The 18,921-nt window shown below is 44.9% G+C and overlaps 1 protein-coding gene across 1 annotated transcript in view; it reads left to right on the plus strand.

The window, feature by feature from the left end:
- ptpn4a (protein tyrosine phosphatase non-receptor type 4a) overlaps positions 1–18,921 on the plus strand; it is a 213,514-nt gene that overhangs the window by 179,467 nt on the left and 15,126 nt on the right. Inside the window, exons 20-23 of the mRNA XM_034186241.1 lie at positions 2,610–2,776; positions 3,126–3,216; positions 13,686–13,747; positions 17,510–17,656. Of these exons, the coding sequence (XP_034042132.1) occupies positions 2,610–2,776; positions 3,126–3,216; positions 13,686–13,747; positions 17,510–17,656 (467 nt within the window). The remainder of the gene's footprint in view (positions 1–2,609; positions 2,777–3,125; positions 3,217–13,685; positions 13,748–17,509; positions 17,657–18,921) is intronic.

The raw sequence follows: 18,921 nt of genomic DNA on the forward strand, positions 1-18,921 counted from the left end.
TGAGGATCACATGCCATGGGATCCTCACAAGCGCTGCTTAACAACAAGCTCTGTTTAACTTTGCTCAGCTACTATTGCCATGTGATAGTATGCTAGTAGCTAAGCAGTTAGTGTGTTTTTCTAAAGTTAGGCAACAAAAAATCTCCACACACAATAAGAGGGCAGGCTGCAGGCCACATGGAATGCATCATTTTAGTAATTAATTTCTGAATAAGTCTCGTGGTCTCTAGATGGTCCGGTCTTACAAATATCTGGGGACACTTATGGACGATAGATTGGACTGGTCAGCCAATACTGACACCCTCTACAGGAAGGGACAGAGCAGACTGTACTTCCTGAGGAGGTTAGGGTCCTTCAGGATCTGCCATAAAATCCTGCAAATGTTCTACCAGTCTGTGTTAGCCAGTGTCCTCTTCTCTGTGGTGGTATGCTGGGGGAGCAGCATGAAGAGGAGGGATGCCGGGCGACTGGACAGGCTGGTGAGGAAAGCTGGTTTAGTGCTGGGAACAGAGCTGGAGACACTAACATCAGTGGCAGAGAGAAGGACCCTCAGTAAACTGCTGGCCTTCATAGACAATGTTGAGCACCCTCTGCGCAGCGTCATCATCAGGCAGAGGAGCTCATTCAGTGGCAGACTGCTGTCCCAGTCCTGCCACATGGACAGATTTAGGAAGTCTTTTGTCCCTCAGGCCATCAGACTGTTTAATTCTTCCCAACACAGCAAAACATAATCCTGTGATACGTCTAATTAGACCTTTTATTGTTTGTTTGTTTTTTTGCACTACCAACAGTGTTTATACTGTTTACTTCTTTGTACAACTTATACTGTTTATATTGTGTACTGTTTACATCTGCACTACCTCCTTATTACTGCATTATTACACTATATTTACTCCTCCGTTATATTCTGTGAGACTGGATGCTGACAAAATTTTATTTTTATTTTTAGTTTAGTTAGTGGTTTTTATTGAGTGGTCTATTTTCTTTTATTTATTTAATCTTATTTTTGTGTCTGGTGTAATGTGTGTGTCTTGTCTAATGTGGAAGCTGCTGGATGCCTTGAATTTCCCTCTGGGATCAATAAAGTATCCATGTATCTATCTAGCTATCTATCTATCTATCTTGTCAACCTTCATTCACAGACATTTCAAATATTTAACAATATACAGTATTAAAAATATTCAGTTGTATCTTGACTGTTGTTGGAACTACCATGTTTGATTTGTGTCATTTGGACTGTTTTCTCAGACAGTTGGGTTTGTTTGTGACCTTATCATGTTCAATCTCTGGTGCTATCAAGCACACCGTGGTTGATATGCGAATGGTTCTCTGTCGGGCTGCAAGTGGACCCAGGTGGAGTTCACTTGTAGTGAGAATGCAAGTGAAACCAGTGGATCAAATAATGTAGCAATTGTGAAATCTGTACATTGTATACGTCGCTATCAACAGACACAGCTGAATGAGCGGCAGATTAATATGGAGTGGAGATGTCAGTGCATTCTTTTTTCCTCAGATGAGCACAACTCTGCACAGCTTTTGGAAACCCACAAAAACATAAAATGATGTACAAAGTGGTCTGTGAACTATTAAGAGAAGAAAGGAGGTTTTTTTTTTCTTTTTTGCTTTTTTCCCTCTTTTTATGCTACACATAAAAAAAATTGTTGGGACCTAAACCATTTGAGGGTAGTCTGAGCTCTGATATTCACATTTCCGTGTAACTTCCTATAAGATGACAGAATGCTCACATGTAGCCTGCTTAGAAATATCACCATGTGCAAGCCAAATGAACCAAAAGAAACGTGAAACATTGTAAGGAACTTTGAGCTCTGAAAGTGACCGAAATGCACTACAAATTTTACAGCTGATCAGTACCATGGACAGCTCAACTTAAGATGCTCATAACAGCATGTGTCTTCTCGCTGCTTTGGGAAACATAGGCTGTTGCCATTCAGGTGTATTCAGAGGATCTTTGGGCACTGTTAAAATGATTTAGTGTCACAAATGGTTATTTAGGAAGACTAAGATGAAGATGTATCACTTCCATTGTGAGGGAACATCAGGTACGACACTTTGGCCATGTGGCACATTTCTCTGGGCATGATTCAACACACAGGTGCTTGAGTGTTGAGGACCCAGCAGCTAGAGAAGACCAACTAAGCGCCCAAGTTTCATCTGGCTGCAGTAAATAAATGGTTGTATTTGAGATGCGTGTGCTCCGAAATGCGACCTGAACTTATAGAGGTGCTGAGTAATAACGTATTCACTGTTATCAGACTGATGGAAGTTGAATGATTAAAGATGGTGAAACATTGAAATTCTTAGTGTTTTTAATGGGTCGGGGGGGGGGGGGGGGTGTTATGCCTTCTATTCTTGCTTGCATCAAGCATGTGTATGATTGCATCATTTTATTCAGCTCATTATTTGATTCATTCAGGCTGATAAATATGTTTTGATGAACCACATAAGTCACTGCATGTTTATTTATGTTGCTGTTATTTCTTTAATGATGATATGCTAACACCTTTTTTAATACATAAAGATTTTTCAACTATTTCACACCCATACCAAAACTGACGTGTGTATTTATATATTTTAATTCTGCCATTTAGCCATCTATGATGTAGTGGAGGAGAAGGTGGACTCTGAGCCAGATTTTCAGTACATCCCAGAAAAATCCCCTCAGGACCCCACCCAGCTAGACCAACATGCTTTGAGGGACTCCATGGTCACACTGAAAGAAGGCCTGGGCAACGGTGCCATCCTGGCACAGTTTGATGTGAGGAGACATTTTCACCAAAAGTGCTCACAGTCTCATATTCTAAGTAGTAAAGAGTGATTTAATTGTACAAAGTGACATTTCTGCTCATATCTTGTTTATCTTTTGCCAGTAATAAATTACTTTCTTTTTTGACCAAAGCCAATGTTTATCACAAATTTTCTTTAAATGTGCACATTCTGTACAGGCAAACTCACGCAGACACAAAATTAAAGGTGTAGTTTCTACATACAAAAAGAATAGAATCATTAAAAACAATAGAATCATTGGTTGGTTGTTTTGTTTTTTAAATCCTCATTACTGGTGATCTTTTTGTGGACCTTGAGGTTTAATTTGTGTTTTCTTACAGCAACTGTACAGGAAGAGGCCGGGGATGACCATGCTGTGTGCCAAATTACCTCAGAATGTTTCCAAAAATCGCTACCGAGACATCTCTCCTTGTATGTGACTATTTCCTTTTCTTCTTTTGGCTGCTCCCATTAGGGACACGCCACAGCAGATCAGTCATTTCCATCTCACCCTGTCCTCTGTATTTTCCTCTGTCACACCAACCAGCTGCATGTCCTCCCTCAGCACATCCATAAACCTCCTCTTTTGCCTCCCTCTTCCCCTCCTGCCTGGTGGCTCCATCCTCAGCATCTGTCTCCCTATATACCCTGGGCACCTCCTCTGCACATGTCCATACCAGCTCACTCTTGCCTCTTTGACTTTGTCTTCAAACCGTCCCACTTGAGCTGTCCATCTGATATGTTCATTCCTAATCCTGTCCATTCTCGTCACTCCCAAAGAGAATCTCAACATCTTCAGCTCTGCCCCATCTTTTTGTTAGTGCCACCTTCTCTAAGCCATGCAACATAATTTGTCTCACTACTGTCTTGTAGGCTTTCCCCTTCACTCTTCTTCTTCAATCATAAATCACTCCTGCCACCTTTCTCCACCCACTCCACCCTGCCTGCACTCTCTTCACCTTTCTACCACACTCTCCATTACTTTGGACAGTTGACCCAGAGTATTTAAACACAAACTACTTTCACCACTCCTACTCCTTGTAACTGCACTATTCCACTGGGCTCCCTCTCATTCACACACATGTACTCAGTCTTGCTGCTACTGACTTTCATTTCCCTTCTCTCCAGACTACATCTCCACCTTTCCAGGATAGACTCAACCTGTTCTCTCCTCACTACAGATCAGTGTCATCTGCAAACATCATAGTTCATGGAGACTCCTGTCTGATCTCATCAGTCAACCTGTCCACCATTGCAAATAAGAAAGGACTCAGAGCTGATCCTTGGTGGAATTCCACCTTCAATGAGTCTGTCATTCTTACTGCACATCTCACTGCTATCACACTATCCTTGTACATACTGCCCTCACATACCTGCCACTCCAGACGTCCTCATGCAATACCACTACTGTCTTGGCACCCTGTCATAAGTGTTCTCTAAATCCACAAACACACAATGTAATGCCTTCTGGCCATCTCCATCAGTATTCTCAGAGCAAACATTGCACCTGTAGGGCTCTTTATTGGCATGAAACCATGTAACCCTGTTCAGCATTACAAGTACGCATGCGCGGCATGTGCTTCCGGTATCGGGACAAACAAAGCCATGACACACATGATATACAACACTACAAGACAACACAGTCCAATATACTGGGAAACATATATTATGCTTACTTTTGATGAGAAATGCCATTTACTGCACGCAGTAGTGAGCATTATTGCGTTGATTACGCATCTGCTGTCAAGCATGTGCATTTGTTTGTCCCGATGCCTTCCCATCAGCCCCCGCACGCCCGAGATGCTGAAGTCGCTTATTGATGCTCACAGATCTTCACCTGTTTTCCAAGCCTAGCTTCTACTACTCTTTCACATAACTTCATGCTGTGGCTGATCAGCTTTATGCCTCTGTAGTTGCTGTAGCTCTGCAAATCACCCTTGTTCTTAAAAATAGGAACCAGCACACTTTGTCTCCACTCCTCAGGCATCCTCTCACTTTCCAAGATTTTATTAAACAATCTGGTTGGAAACTCCACTGCCATTTCTCCAAGACATGTCCATGCCTCCACTGGAATGTCCTCTGGACCAACTGCCTTTCCACTCTTCATCCTTTTCATAGCTGCCCTGACTTCATCCTTACTTATCCATGCACTTCCTGATTTACTCTCTCCACATCATCCAGTCTTTTCTCTCTCATTTTCCTTCATTCATCAGCTCTTCAAAATATTCCCTTTGTTGTGAAAGTGTAGGAACATGGACCCACAACAGGGGGCGCAAATGAACGGACAATGGAGTAAGTCAAATAACAAAGCTTTACTGTTGTGAAACTCGCACAACAAACACAACAGATTACAATTTCGGGAACAAGCCGAATTCCAATGGTGTCGTGTGGGCAGGCTCGAAGGTAGGAGACGTCTGTCCAAGTCGAACCGGAACCACTCGATTTCCACCGCCACCGAACCCCGGGAATACTGGAGCCGCCAAGTCCCGAACTCCCAGGTGACCACTGCCTCCGCTTGTCGGATCTGGTACTGCTGGCGAGGAACAAAAACAGTCAGAGGTGGGTGCGCTGCACCCAGCAACACGGACGGTGGTAACACCACCTCCTCCTCTCGTCAAGTAAACACTGAAGTGCGGGAGTGTGAGTACTTATCCAACACTGTCTTCTGCTGCTCTTCTCTCTCTCTGTATAAAGGCAAAAAGTATTCAAGGTTGATATAGTCGGCTGGATACGTTACCTCCTCGGTAGAAACGATATCTCGGCAATGAGGTGGAGATGCCGTCCTGCTGATATACCCCTCTGATGATTGCTGTCAGCTGTCTCAGGTGATGGGTGACAGCTGTCACCCTGGCTGCTCCTGTGAGGCTGCAGCGCCCTCTGGTGCCTGGAGCCCGCACTCCAGGCATTGCGCCCTCTGGTGGTGGTGGGCCAGCAGTACCTCCTCTTCAGCGTCCCACACAACAGGACCCCCCCCTCAACGGGCGCCTCCTGGCGCTCGACCGGGCTTGTCCGGGTGGCGGCGGTAGAAGTCGGCCAGGAGGGCCGGGTCCAGGATGAAGCTCCTCTTCACCCAGGAGCGTTCTTCGGGACCGTACCCCTCCCAGTCCACCAGATATTGAAAGCCCCGGCCCATCCGTCGGACATCCAAAAGCCGGCGCACAGTCCAAGCCGGCTCGCCATCGATGATCCGGGCAGGAGGTGGTGCCGGACCGGGTGTACATAGGGGTGAGGTGTGATGGGGCTTGATCTTCGACACATGGAACACTGGATGGATCCGCAGTGAGGCCGGAAGCTGAAGCCTCACTGCGGCGGGATTGATGACCTTGAGGATCTTGAAAGGACCTATGTATCTATCTTGCAATTTCGGGGAGGCCACTTGTAGTGGGATGTCCTTGGTGGACAACCACACTTCCTGCCCGGGACGATACGTAGGGGCCGGGGTTCGCCGACGGTCTGCATGGGCCTTTGTCCTCATCCGGGCCTTCAGCAAAGCAGAGCGGGCGGCACGCCACACCCGACGGCACTTCCGTAGGTGGGCGTGGACCGAGGGCACACCGACCTCTCCCTCAACCACCGGAAACAACGGGGGCTGATACCCCAAACACACCTCAAAGGGGGAGAGGCCGGTGGCTGACGACACTTGGCTGTTGTGGGCGTACTCGATCCAGGCCAGATGGGTACTCCAGGCCGCCGGGTGCGCGGCTGTCACGCAGCGCAGGGTCTGCTCCATCTCTTGATTGGCCCGCTCTGCTTGCCCGTTGGTTTGGGGGTGGTATCCGGACGAGAGACTGACCGTGGCCCCCAGTTCCCGGCAGAAGCTCCTCCAGACATGCGAGGAGAACTGGGGACCGCGATCGGAGACGATGTCTGATGGAATCCCATGCAGCCGGACGAAGTGGTGGACCAGGAGGTCTGCCGTCTCCTGGGCTGTTGGGAGCTTCGGGAGGGCCGCGAAGTGGGCCGCCTTGGAGAATCGGTCCACCATCGTGAGGATGACGGTGTTTCCCTGGGACGGCGGGAGGCCCGTGACAAAATCCAGGCCGATGTGGGACCAGGGGCGATGAGGCACGGGCAGCGGCTGTAGCAGTCCCGAAGCCTTGCGATGGTCGGCCTTGCCCCTGGCGCAGGTGGTACAGGCCTGGATATAATCCCGGACGTCGGCCTCCAGGGACGCCCACCAGAAGCGCTGCCGGACAACTGCCACGGTTCTTCGCACCCCTGGATGACAGGAGAGCTTAGAGCCGTGACAGAAGTCCAGGACTGCAGCCCTAGCTTCTGGTGGGACGTAAAGTCTGTTCTTCGGTCCAGTCCCGGGGTCCGGGCTTCATGCCACGGCCTCCCGGACGGTTCTCTCTACGTCCCAGGTGAGGGTGGCCACGATAGTGGACTCCGGGATGATGGGTTCCGGTGGATCCGACAACTCCGTTTTGACTTCGTCTTCGTGTACCCGGGACAAGGCATCCGATCTCTGGTTCTTGGTCCCTGGCCGGTAGGTGATGCGGAAGTCAAAACGGCCGAAGAACAGTGACCAGCGGGCTTGCCTGGGATTCAGCCGCTTGGCGGTCCTGATATACTCCAGGTTCCGGTGGTCAGTGAAAACCGTGAATGGCACAGACGTTCCCTCCAACAGATGTCTCCACTCTTCAAGAGCCTCTTTCACCGCAAGGAGTTCTCGATTGCCGACGTCATAGTTCCGTTCGGCCGGGGTCAACCTGCGGGAAAAATAGGCACACGGACGAAGGACCTTATCGGTCTTCCCGCTCTGGGACAGCACAGCTCCTATCCCTGAGTCCGAGGCGTCCACTTCAACCACTAACTGGCGACTAGGATCGGGCTGCACCAGAACGGGTGCAGACGAGAAGCGCCGTTTCAACTCCTTGAACGCGGCATCATACAGGATGGTAACTGGGAGTCGTGTGGCGATGTGGGTGTGTCCCACGTGAATGTCTCGGCCCACCCCTAGCCCAGTTTCTAGGGGCGGGCGTTGGTGTTTAACCGCTCGGGGCAGTCTCTTAATTGATGCTCAATCGAGCCACAAACAAAACACGCCCCGTGGGCCAGCCTCCTTTGTGTAACCGGTGCCCTAAATGTTGCCCTACTCGTGTCCATAGCTTCGTCAGCAGGGGGGGCTGTGACCGCACGGAGCGCAGGGGCCGTGGAGCGTGGGGAGGGCGGAACGCGGTCGGAACCGGAAGGGAGAGGGACGACGCGTGCCCGGCCACGCCCTTCGTCTCGTTCCCGACGGCGCTCTTCTAACCGATTGTCTAATCGTATGACAAGATCGATGAGCCCATCTAAATCCCGCGGTTCGTCCTTAGCCACCAGGTGCTCCTTGAGGACCAACGACAGTCCGTTTACAAAGGCTGCGCGGAGGGCAGTGCTATTCCAGCCGGACCTCGCATCCGCGATGCGGAAGTCGACTGCATAGGCAGCTGCGCTCCGGCGCCCCTGTCTCATTGACAGCAGCACGGCTGAAGCGGTCTCTCCTCTATTAGGGTGATCGAACACTGTTCTGAACCCCCTCACAAACCCATCATATGTCTGAAGGAGCCGTGAATTTTGCTCCCAGAGCGCTGTAGCCCAAGCGCGTGCCTCACCACGAAGCAGATTTATCACATAAGCTACTTTGCTACCGTCGGTCGCGTACCTCACGGGGCGCTGTGCGAAGACGAGCGAACACTGCATAAGGAAATCCGCGCACGTCTCCACACAGCCTCCGTACGGCTCTGGGGGGCTTATGTATGCTTCAGGGGAAGGTGGGAGGGGTCGTTGAACGACCAGTGGAACGTCACTGTTACGCACAGGGTCGACGGGAGGGAGAGCTGCAGCGGCGCCCGGAGGGCGCGCTTCCACCTGCGCGGCGAGAGCCTCCACCCTGCGGTTCAGGAGGACATTCTGCTCGGTCATCAAATCCAACCGAGTCGTGAAAGCGGTGAGGATCCGCTGCAACTCACCGATCACCCCTCCTGCGGACGCCTGTGCGCCCTGTTCTTCCATTGGCCGTTCAACAGCCGGTTGACGCCCCTCGGGATCCATGACACTGGCCGAGATATCCTGTTGTGAAAGTGTAGGAACACGGACCCACAACAGGGGGCGCAAATGAACGGACAATGGAGTAAGTCAAATAACAAAGCTTTACTGTTGTGAAACTCGCACAACAAACACAACAGATTACAATTTCGGGAACAAGCCGAATTCCAATGGTGTCGTGTGGGCAGGCTCGAAGGTAGGAGACGTCTGTCCAAGTCGAACCGGAACCACTCGATTTCCACCGCCACCGAACCCTGGGAATACTGGAGCCGCCAAGTCCCGAACTCCCAGGTGACCACTGCCTCCGCTTGTCGGATCTGGTACTGCTGGCGAGGAACAAAAACAGTCAGAGGTGGGTGCGCTGCACCCAGCAACACGGACGGTGGTAACACCACCTCCTCCTCTCGTCAAGTAAACACTGAAGTGCGGGAGTGTGAGTACTTATCCAACACTGTCTCCTGCTGCTCTTCTCTCTCTCTGTATAAAGGCAAAAAGTATTCAAGGTTGATATAGTTGGCTGGATACGTTACCTCCTCGGTAGAAACGATATCTCGGCAATGAGGTGGAGATGCCGTCCTGCTGATATACCCCTCTGATGATTGCTGTCAGCTGTCTCAGGTGATGGGTGACAGCTGTCACCCTGGCTGCTCCTGTGAGGCGGCAGCGCCCTCTGGTGCCTGGAGCCCGCACTCCAGGCATTGCGCCCTCTGGTGGTGGTGGGCCAGCAGTACCTCCTCTTCAGCGGCCCACACAACACCCTTAACCTTCTCAACACACTCTCCCCACTTGTCAGCACATTACCATCTGCATCTTTTACCACCATAACCTGCTCCACATCCTTTCCAGGTCTGTCCCTTTGTCTGTCCAATTGTTACAAGTCCTTTTCTCCTTGCTTATTATTCAACTTCTTGAACAGCTCGCTAAATTCATTTTCCTTTGCTTTTGCCACTTCTCTTTTCTCCTTACGCCGCATCTCCTTGTACTCCTGTCTACTTTCTTCATCTCTCAAACCATCTCAGTTCTTTTTTGCTACCCCGTTTCTCCTTATGCCTTCCTGGGCATCTTCTTTCCACCACCAAGTCTCTTTGTTTTCCGTCCACTGTCCAGATGTCACACCCAGTACCTTCCTAGCTGTCTCCCTCTCCACATCTGCAGTACTCTTCCAGTTGTCCAAAATTGCTTCCCCTCCATCCAATGCTTTTCTCACCTGTTCACTGAATTTCAGACAACAGTTTATCTCCTTCAGCTTCCACCATCTGATCCTTTGTTGAGCTCTCAATCTTCTTCTTCTTCTTCACCTCTAAAGTCATCCTACAAGCCACCATGCTGTCTAGCTACACTCTCTCCCGCCACCACCTTACAGTCTCTAATTTCTTTTAGCTTGTGTCTCCTACACAGAATGTAATCCATCTGGGTGCAATTCCTCCATTCCTATAGGTCACCCTGTGCTCCTCCTTTTTCTTAAAGTAGGTGTTCAACACATCCATTTCCATTCTTTTTGCAGCATCATCTACCATCTGTCCGTTCACATTCCTGTCCTTGATGCCATATCTACCCATTACTTCCTCATCACCTCTGTTCCCTTCTCCAACATGCCCATTGAAGTCTGCTCCTATCACCACTCTTACATGCTTTTGGGCACACTCTCCACCACCCCATCTAACTCACTCCAGAAATCTTCTTTCTCCTTCATCTTGCAACCTACCTGTGGGCCATATGCACTGATGATATACATCATCACCTCTTCAATTTCCAACTTCACACTCATCACCCTGTCAGACACTCACTTAACCTCTATTGTATGTGACTACTGCAATCTAAAAATACCCTTAAAAGAAGATTAAACCAACATTATGTACCTCACGTTCTGTAATATCAAGCACTTATATATAAACACACACACACACACACACACAGTTGTGTTCAAAATAATAGCAGTGTGTTTAAAAATGTGAGTAAAGCTCAAAGTCCTTAAAATAGTTTTCATTTCCATCCAAGCAAATGCATCAGGCACATTGTATTCCAAATGAAAACATGAAGAAAAATTCATCAAATTTGTTAAAGTAACAAACAAATTTGATGAAAAGTGAAGAAAAGGGAATGTTAGGCTGTTCAAAAAGTAGCAGTGTCCGCGTTTTTCTTTCTGTGACCCTTATTGCACCCTTACAAGTGGCCCTTATTTAAGGATGAAGCCAGCAAATGTTGTACATGCTGCTTGTAATGCATTTCTCTGAAAAGCTGAGTAAAATGGGTTGTTCCAGACATTGTTCAGAAGAACATCAGACTTTTTGATTAAAAAGCTGATCGGAGAGGAGAAAAGGCAAATAAGTGCAGAAAATGTTAGGTTGTCCAGCTACAATGATCTCAAATTCTTTAAAATGGCAACAAAACCAGGAAGATGTGGAAGAAAATGGAAAACTGCCATTCAAATGGATTGAAGAATAGCCAGAATAGCAAAAACTCAGCCGGTGATCAAAGAAGGCCTCAAGTTACCTGTGAGTACTGTAACAATTAGAAGACACCTATGTGAAGCCAAGCTATGAACAAGAAGCCCCCGCAAAGTCCCTTTCTTGAAAAAAACAAAACCCCAAAAAAGACGTGTTAAGAAGAGTTTAGAATTTGTCAAAGAACACATTGCCCACAATAAAGAGAAATAGCACAACATTTTTTGGACTGATGAAAGCAATATGGTTCTTTTTGGGTGTAGGGGCCTCAGGCAGTTTGTCAGAAGACTCCCAAAAACTGAAATCAAGCCACAGTACACTGAAGCAGGGCTGTGAAAACTCCGCGGATTCCACGGATTTCATCATGGGGAGGGGGGTGGGGTGTTAGTGATGTACTCTTTAATCGTGAACATCACTGAGTTTTTAAAATGCTTATTGCAAAGCGTTCTTTGTTTACGACATCGTGTAAGTTTTATAAGTCCGCGGACACTGATCTGTGTGTTACAGATACAAATCAGTTTCCTCGGATCCGCGGAGTTTCGCGGAGGAAAAATGCCACTCAAAGTGTAGCTGTTATGACAGTTGTCGTAAAGCAGGACTGGTTGGTTCCTGCGGCGACGCTGTGTTGCTCCTGTGCTGCGCTTAAGCTAAACTTAGCATGTGGACATCCCAAACTTTTAGAGCTTTCAAGTTTTTAAAATAACATTTGTGCAGCGTGTCTGTGTCACGGACCAATGTCGCACAGAGAGATGGCAAGAAAGACTGTTTGAGCAAGTCTTAAGGACAATAATCCGTGGAATCGTCACTGGCTTCATCAACACACCTGAAAGATAAAAGAAACGGGAAAAGTGAACTGTGTTCTCTCAGGAAACACGGTAAGAATTTTTATCTCCCTGGAAAATAAACATTCTGCTGTTCAAACAGGATTTTAGACAAGATTATGTGACTTTTTCACTAATCTAGACTTTCTTTCATTGTAAAAAAGACTGTGGCTTTGAATGGATTTAGGCTGCATTAATTTACACAAGAATATAAGTGACTTTATACTATAAGGTATGTTATTGATATTTTACAATGATTTTCCAAATATTCTACAAGCTTTTTCTATTCTTTTCAGTCTTCATGAATTTCATGTAGTTTAATTGTTCTGAGTTGATGCATAATTTGGTTTACAATTAAAAGGAAAATCATTCCAGGTCCTACTTCCATGTCATATTCTGTTATTTCAACATCATCATTGACAGGTCAAATAAAATGTTGAATATAGGATCATTTAAATATGCACTAATTTTGAGATTTGTTCTTCCAGGTGGTGCTGAAAGAGTATCATTAGATAAAAATTTAATTCTGGGGCTCCACAGGGCCCTAGACCCCAGCTCCTGGGGAGCTGTACCCCCCCCCACTGCAAATTTTCCTAATTTTCCAAATTTTCACAATTTTCATTTCACAGCCCTGCTGAAGACAGTGATGCATGGTGGAGGAAGCACCATGATATGGGGATGTTTCTCATACTATGGTGTCTGGCCTATTTATCACATACCAGAGATCAGGATTCAGTTTGAATACATCAAAATAATTAAAGAGGTCATGTTGCCTTATGCTGAAGAGGAAATGCCTTTGAAATGATGACTACCCCAAACACACGAGCAAGTGAGCATCATCGTGGTTCCTGATCAACAATATTAATGTTATGGAGTGGCCAGTCCAATCCTTGGACCTTAATCCAATAGAAAACGCGGGTGACATCAAAACTGCTGTTTCTGAGGCAAAACTAAGAACTGCAGAGGAATTGTGGATGATTTTTTTCATGTTTTGAATAGAATGTGCAGTGTTCCCAATGCATTTGTGTATGGAAATAAAAACTATTGAGGATTTTGAGCTTTACTCCCGTTTTATCCCCTTGGTATGAAATATGGGAGGATATAGCAATCAGCATGTCCATCTGTCTGTCCGTCCGTTTTCGCTTGTTTGCACAATATCTCAAGAAGAAGTTGGCCAGTTTTATTCATATTTAGTATGAGGGTGTACTTGGGTGATCTTCCGACACCAGTCAATTACAGTGATCTTAGGTTTAATTTCAAGGTTCAGCGTAATATTAAAGTTTGCCACCCTTGATAGCACTATATCTCAAGAACCAGTTGACCAACTTAATTCATATTTAGCATATGGGTATTCTTGGGTGATCTCCCAACACTTTGTATTCCTGATTTGTGGGGACCGGGGGGATATATCATCTCCTGATGACTCTTGTTTAAGCACACTACTATTCTTTTGAATACAACTGTACATAAACTTTTTTCCAATCTCATTTTTATTTGTCCTTTTATTGATTAGTCTTACTTCTCTTGTCCAATATGATCATGAATGTTGTTGCTCTTTATCTTCTTTCTGTAATCGTACACCTCCCTGTCTCCATGTGTGTTTTAGATGATGCAACGCGTGTCATTCTGAAGAGTACAGATGACTACATCAATGCAAATTACATCAATGTGAGTTTGAGTTTCCTCCTTCTCCATCCCCTTCATCTTTCTGTACATATCGTGTTCTGCTGTTCTCGTTTAAAACACACAGTGGGTGGTCTGCTTCTCCTGCCACCACAGCATGTGCAGCCACGAGGGTGGACATATTTGTAAATAAATTCAACACATTTTTACAAGTGAGTAACATTGTGGAGTAGTGTTTTACAAGTTGTTGATTCAGCCAGGCATCTGTTCTGAAGCTGTCGTGTTCCGCAGATGTTTTTAATGTATTATTGCCAATGAATTGATACATGTTATTGTAGAGCTGTGGATTTGGAGTGCAGTTTTTTTTTGGGTTTTTTTTGTCCAATATGAAATGTTTGCTGTTAAAATCTGTCCCTGAGTACATGTGCCGTGCTTTTAAAATACGCTAAACATACTCTTTGAATTGAGCTGGTGGGTTCTGTTTGCACAAAGAAGCCATTATTGCATCAAGTTGGTGTTTTTTGCATCACTTAAATATGTGTCTCTTTGATATTTCGTGCCAAGCGCAGAGTGCACAACACAGACGTGGGAAGAGAGGTACAACAGTTGTGAGAGTTTCATTCAATTCAGGCAACACAAAGAGCAATTTTGTTATTTTGGTGGAAATTCAGTCTTGAGACGTAGTGCTGAAAGCAGAGCTGGTTGTTCCGCACAGATTCTTGAAGCAAGCAACATTATTTAAATGAAGCAATTCTGCAATCACACTAAAAACTACATACTTGCTGTTAAACACTTGCACAATAATACTGAAAAGTGTATAAAAAAACCAAACATCTTTATCAGGACACACTTGGAGTCTGTTTCCCATCCCATTTGTAATCTATGTCCTTGTTCCTATGTGAAGCAAAGCAAAAAGAGAGATGTGTAAATGATTTGCAGCATAACTGGAGTCAGTTAACTCTGCACTGGCAACCACAGACACATAGCAGACAACAGCCCACCATGAATGTCAAAATTACACCAGACACAAAAATATAGCTGCACACATCAGAGATGTGCACTGAGATTACTGACATCACTCTAGTGAGTGTAACGATGTTACAAAAGTGAAAACAAACACAGGTGCCTTATTCTTCACATATCACTTTATACAAGATATAATACAGCCAAATGGTGACAGTATTTGAACTGATGTATTTGTTGATGTAAAGATTGTCTCCTGGATCTGCATTGCAATATCCATCTGGGGAACAGAGCTCTTTCTTTGTTTTTATAAAGATGACAATAAATTGATCTTTGGACTTTGAAGCTAATTATTGTTGTTTATTGGTTTTATTATAGTTTATTTATGAGGTTTCTCCAGAAATTCTCAAGTGTCCCAATACTATGGCCTACAGAGGACAATGTCACCTTAGTCTCTTTTGGGATCTTTCACACTCCTCCCAGTGCCCCTTCAACTTTTTAAAAAGCTGTCTGCAAAGTCTTCTTTCATTATTTCCATCAGCATTCTCAACAATCATTTCATTGCACAAATCAACAAAATTTGTCCTCTCTAAGTGATCCTAATTATAGCTGGAGAACATTAGGACTAGTGGGTCGGCACAGTCTGATGCCTGAGCGACCAACTCCAGGTCTAGAATCTGCCATGGTTGAGAGCAGTGAAAGGAGCATGAACCTAATGTGCATGTTTTGACTTGTTTGTGGAAATTCAGGTAACCGTTAACAGTTTGATCAAAGTTCTCTGCAACCTCAGCACAAAATTAATTCCTCTTTTATAACAGAAGCATGGAACAAGTACAGCCATCAAACCTGTGAAACACGAGTCTGGAACTCTCACACATACACATCTACCTACCTGCCTATCTACAACCACTTATCTGTGATTGGGTCGTGGGGAATCTGGAACGCATAGATCATAATTCTTGTACTTGTGGCCACCAACTTTCTTGGATTACATTGCAACATTTTGAGGTTTTACACTTCATCAAGGCTTTCCAAAATGTGGATCACTTTCAACAGATTCCCAGCCATCTTTATCTGGACCACAATTTTTTGAGATTTACTCATTGAATCAAACCTAGAAACCTTCTTCGTCATTCAGAATGCGATGCAGATTCACTGATTTACTCACTGAGTCATTGAGAAAGTAACGGTTGTACAGTAACCACACTTGATCAGTGGCATTGATCAGTCAACCTGCCAGCCTCACATGAGTGTGGCTCCTCAAACATGTACAGTACAGTTCCCTGTAGGTGCCTGTCAAGTTACTTCAAGACCAGATTTTGAGTTATTCACGATGACTTGGATACCTTTTGGGTAGACTTCATATAACAGTCATCAGTATACCATTAATGAATGCTTATGAGTTCAATGGTACGAATATTTCATGAGGTGAAAGATGGAATGTTCGCCAAGTTGAATGGTACGTTCCAGCTGTCACCAAGTTAAATATTCATTCCATTGAAAGAATGTAAAACATTCATTATTTGTTTTATATAACAGCTAAAATAGATCCTTGTCATTTGATATTTTCTTAATTTATAAACAATGGACAAGGGACTTACATGTTGGTGTTAGTCACTGGTGCTTTGATGTCAACAGTCCAACACGAACTTTAAATAGGGGTCCAAAATTGTTCTCAGTCAACTTGGAAAAACAGCTAGATAGTTCAGAAATAATTCTGATAATGTAGTCTGTGATGCCGTGCACTGACTTTGTGTACTTAAAAAAAACTTTGTGTACTTCCTCAGTTCAGCAAAAAACTGTGTCAGAAATTCATCTAGGTTTTCATCCCAACAGCTCTTCATGCCTCCAGACGGCTTACGGCGTAGTGGATTTGTTTTGTTTTTGTGTGTTAGAGGAATTAGCACTGTCAGTTAGCTTGTTCAAAACGTTGTCTGTCCATGTTTAGCTAAACGCCACCCCCACTAGTGTGGTTGTGGGTGGGGTTTGCAGCGTGCAATGGTACCAAACGTATGGAACCAAATTTGCACGCTAAATGCAACACAACACAAATGAGATGAATAATCCATGTCACATGACATACAAAGCACCAATCAAATGACAGTGATCCACTCAGCCGTTATATAATATATAATAATAGTAGTAGTCATAATGATATGATCAAATTTATTGATATAGCACTTTCATTCAGAAAATTTCAAAATGCTCTCCCCTGGCACAAATTTTGAAACTATCACAGCAAAAAGATTCGAAATGTAAGAATTGAAACACCAAATAAAAAACTGTTGTACAAACCAACTGATATACAGAACATGAGAACATCACACACAAGTATTAAGGAACAGGAAATAAAGGTTTTAAGATCAATCTTTTAAGATCAACAGTGTAAAAAGACTTTGGCATCAACATGAAGGAACTTGACTATAAATTCTTTGGTGTTTGTTGCTGAAAGAAGCATCTCTCCATTTTTGGTAAAATATTTTTGTCATGCTCACATTTGTCAGTAGCTGTTCAAAGAGCAATGTGACTGACAGAGGTGATGAAGAATATTTAACACACCCACTGGTTATGATCTTGCGTTCATTCACAAACACCCGTATGAAGAAAAATGGCAAACAAACCTGTATCTGGGCCCTCCCATTGCACTAGTGGTTTAAAAACCAGTATGCTGCACTGGTCCTTAGACCATTAAAACAGTGCCCTGTTAAATCTGTTTTGTTGTTTTACATCTAAATCTGTGTACTGTGATTACTTCCTGTGTACTATATGTTTTATGCTTTAATGTGACTGATGTCACAATGGACTGTAAAGTTGTATGTTAACTTTTCACTCGTCTATCTGTAGATGGAGATTCCAGCGTCCAGTCTGATAAACCGCTACATAGCATGCCAGGGCCCACTGCCCAACACCTGTCCTGACTTTTGGCAAATGACCTGGGAGCAGGGATCGTCTGTTGTGGTCATGCTTACAACACAGGTCGAGAGAGGGCGGGTATGTAGAATCGATCTTCTGTGACATATCTGGAAAAACAGACTTGCACTCCAAGAAGATTTCACTGTTGATAACTTTGTCCCTAAGTTTTCAAAAGCCTTCATCAGAAATATTTCTGGTCACATGTGCTGCAACCATCTGAGAGTAACTGATCCATACAGTCGGCTAACCATTGAAATAAAGGTGGCTCCTGATTGAATGCTTTGTTACTGTGAAGTCAAATGCTATTGGTTGTTGACAGTCTACTTCAGCACTAATAGAATAAGCGTTTTCAGCATCTCAGGCGCGCAGGGGGTGATGGGAAGGCATCGGTTCAAACAAATGCACATCCTTGATGGCGTACGAGTAATCGACGTAATATCGCTCACTACTGCGTGTGGTAAATGGCATTTCTCATCAATAGTAAGCATAATAAATGCCATAGAGTAGGTGACTTAGTAGATGCCTGCCCCACTTGCTCACTTGTGATGAGGAAGCACCAGCTGTACAATGTCCCACAAACCTGTGTGTTTAGAGTGAAGTCAGATATGTGTACTGGCTCAAGCACTGACAGCTGCGCACATGGCTTTGATTGTCCCGATAGCCACCAACCAGAAGCGCACGCCGCTCATGTGTACTGATGATGCTGAGCTTGCGTATATTAGACAACAGTTGGCTGGCAGTCATTCCTGTTCTTTACACACACACACACACACACACACACACACACACACACACACACACACACACACACACACACACACACACACACACACACACACACACACGTATGTATGTATATATGTGTGTGTGTATGCAAAGGTTTGGGCACCCCTGATAATTTTCATGATTTTCCTTTATAAATCATTGATTGTCTGGATCAGAAATGTCAGTTAAATATATCATATAGCAGACAAACATACTGATATTTGAGAAGTGAAATGACATTTCTAGTATTTACAGAAAGTGTGCAATAATTATTTAAACAAATTTTGTTCAGGTGCATAAATTTGGGCACCCTTGTAATTTTATTGATTTGAATACATTTAGCACTAATTATTAGAACACAAAATTGGTTTGGTAAGCTCATTGACCCTTGACCTCCTTACATAGGTGAATCAAATCATGAGAAAGGGTATTTAAGGTGGCCATTTGCAAATGTTTCCCGTCTTTGCATCTCTTCTAATGAGTGGCAACATGGGAGTCTCTAAACAACTGTCTTAACAACAGTCATAGTCAACCCACAGACCTGCTCCAAAGGCCTACAACGTGATCTTGCTGCAGAT

This window comes from Thalassophryne amazonica, chromosome 14 (genome assembly GCF_902500255.1).
Source record: "Thalassophryne amazonica chromosome 14, fThaAma1.1, whole genome shotgun sequence".
Classification (NCBI taxonomy): domain Eukaryota; kingdom Metazoa; phylum Chordata; class Actinopteri; order Batrachoidiformes; family Batrachoididae; genus Thalassophryne; species Thalassophryne amazonica.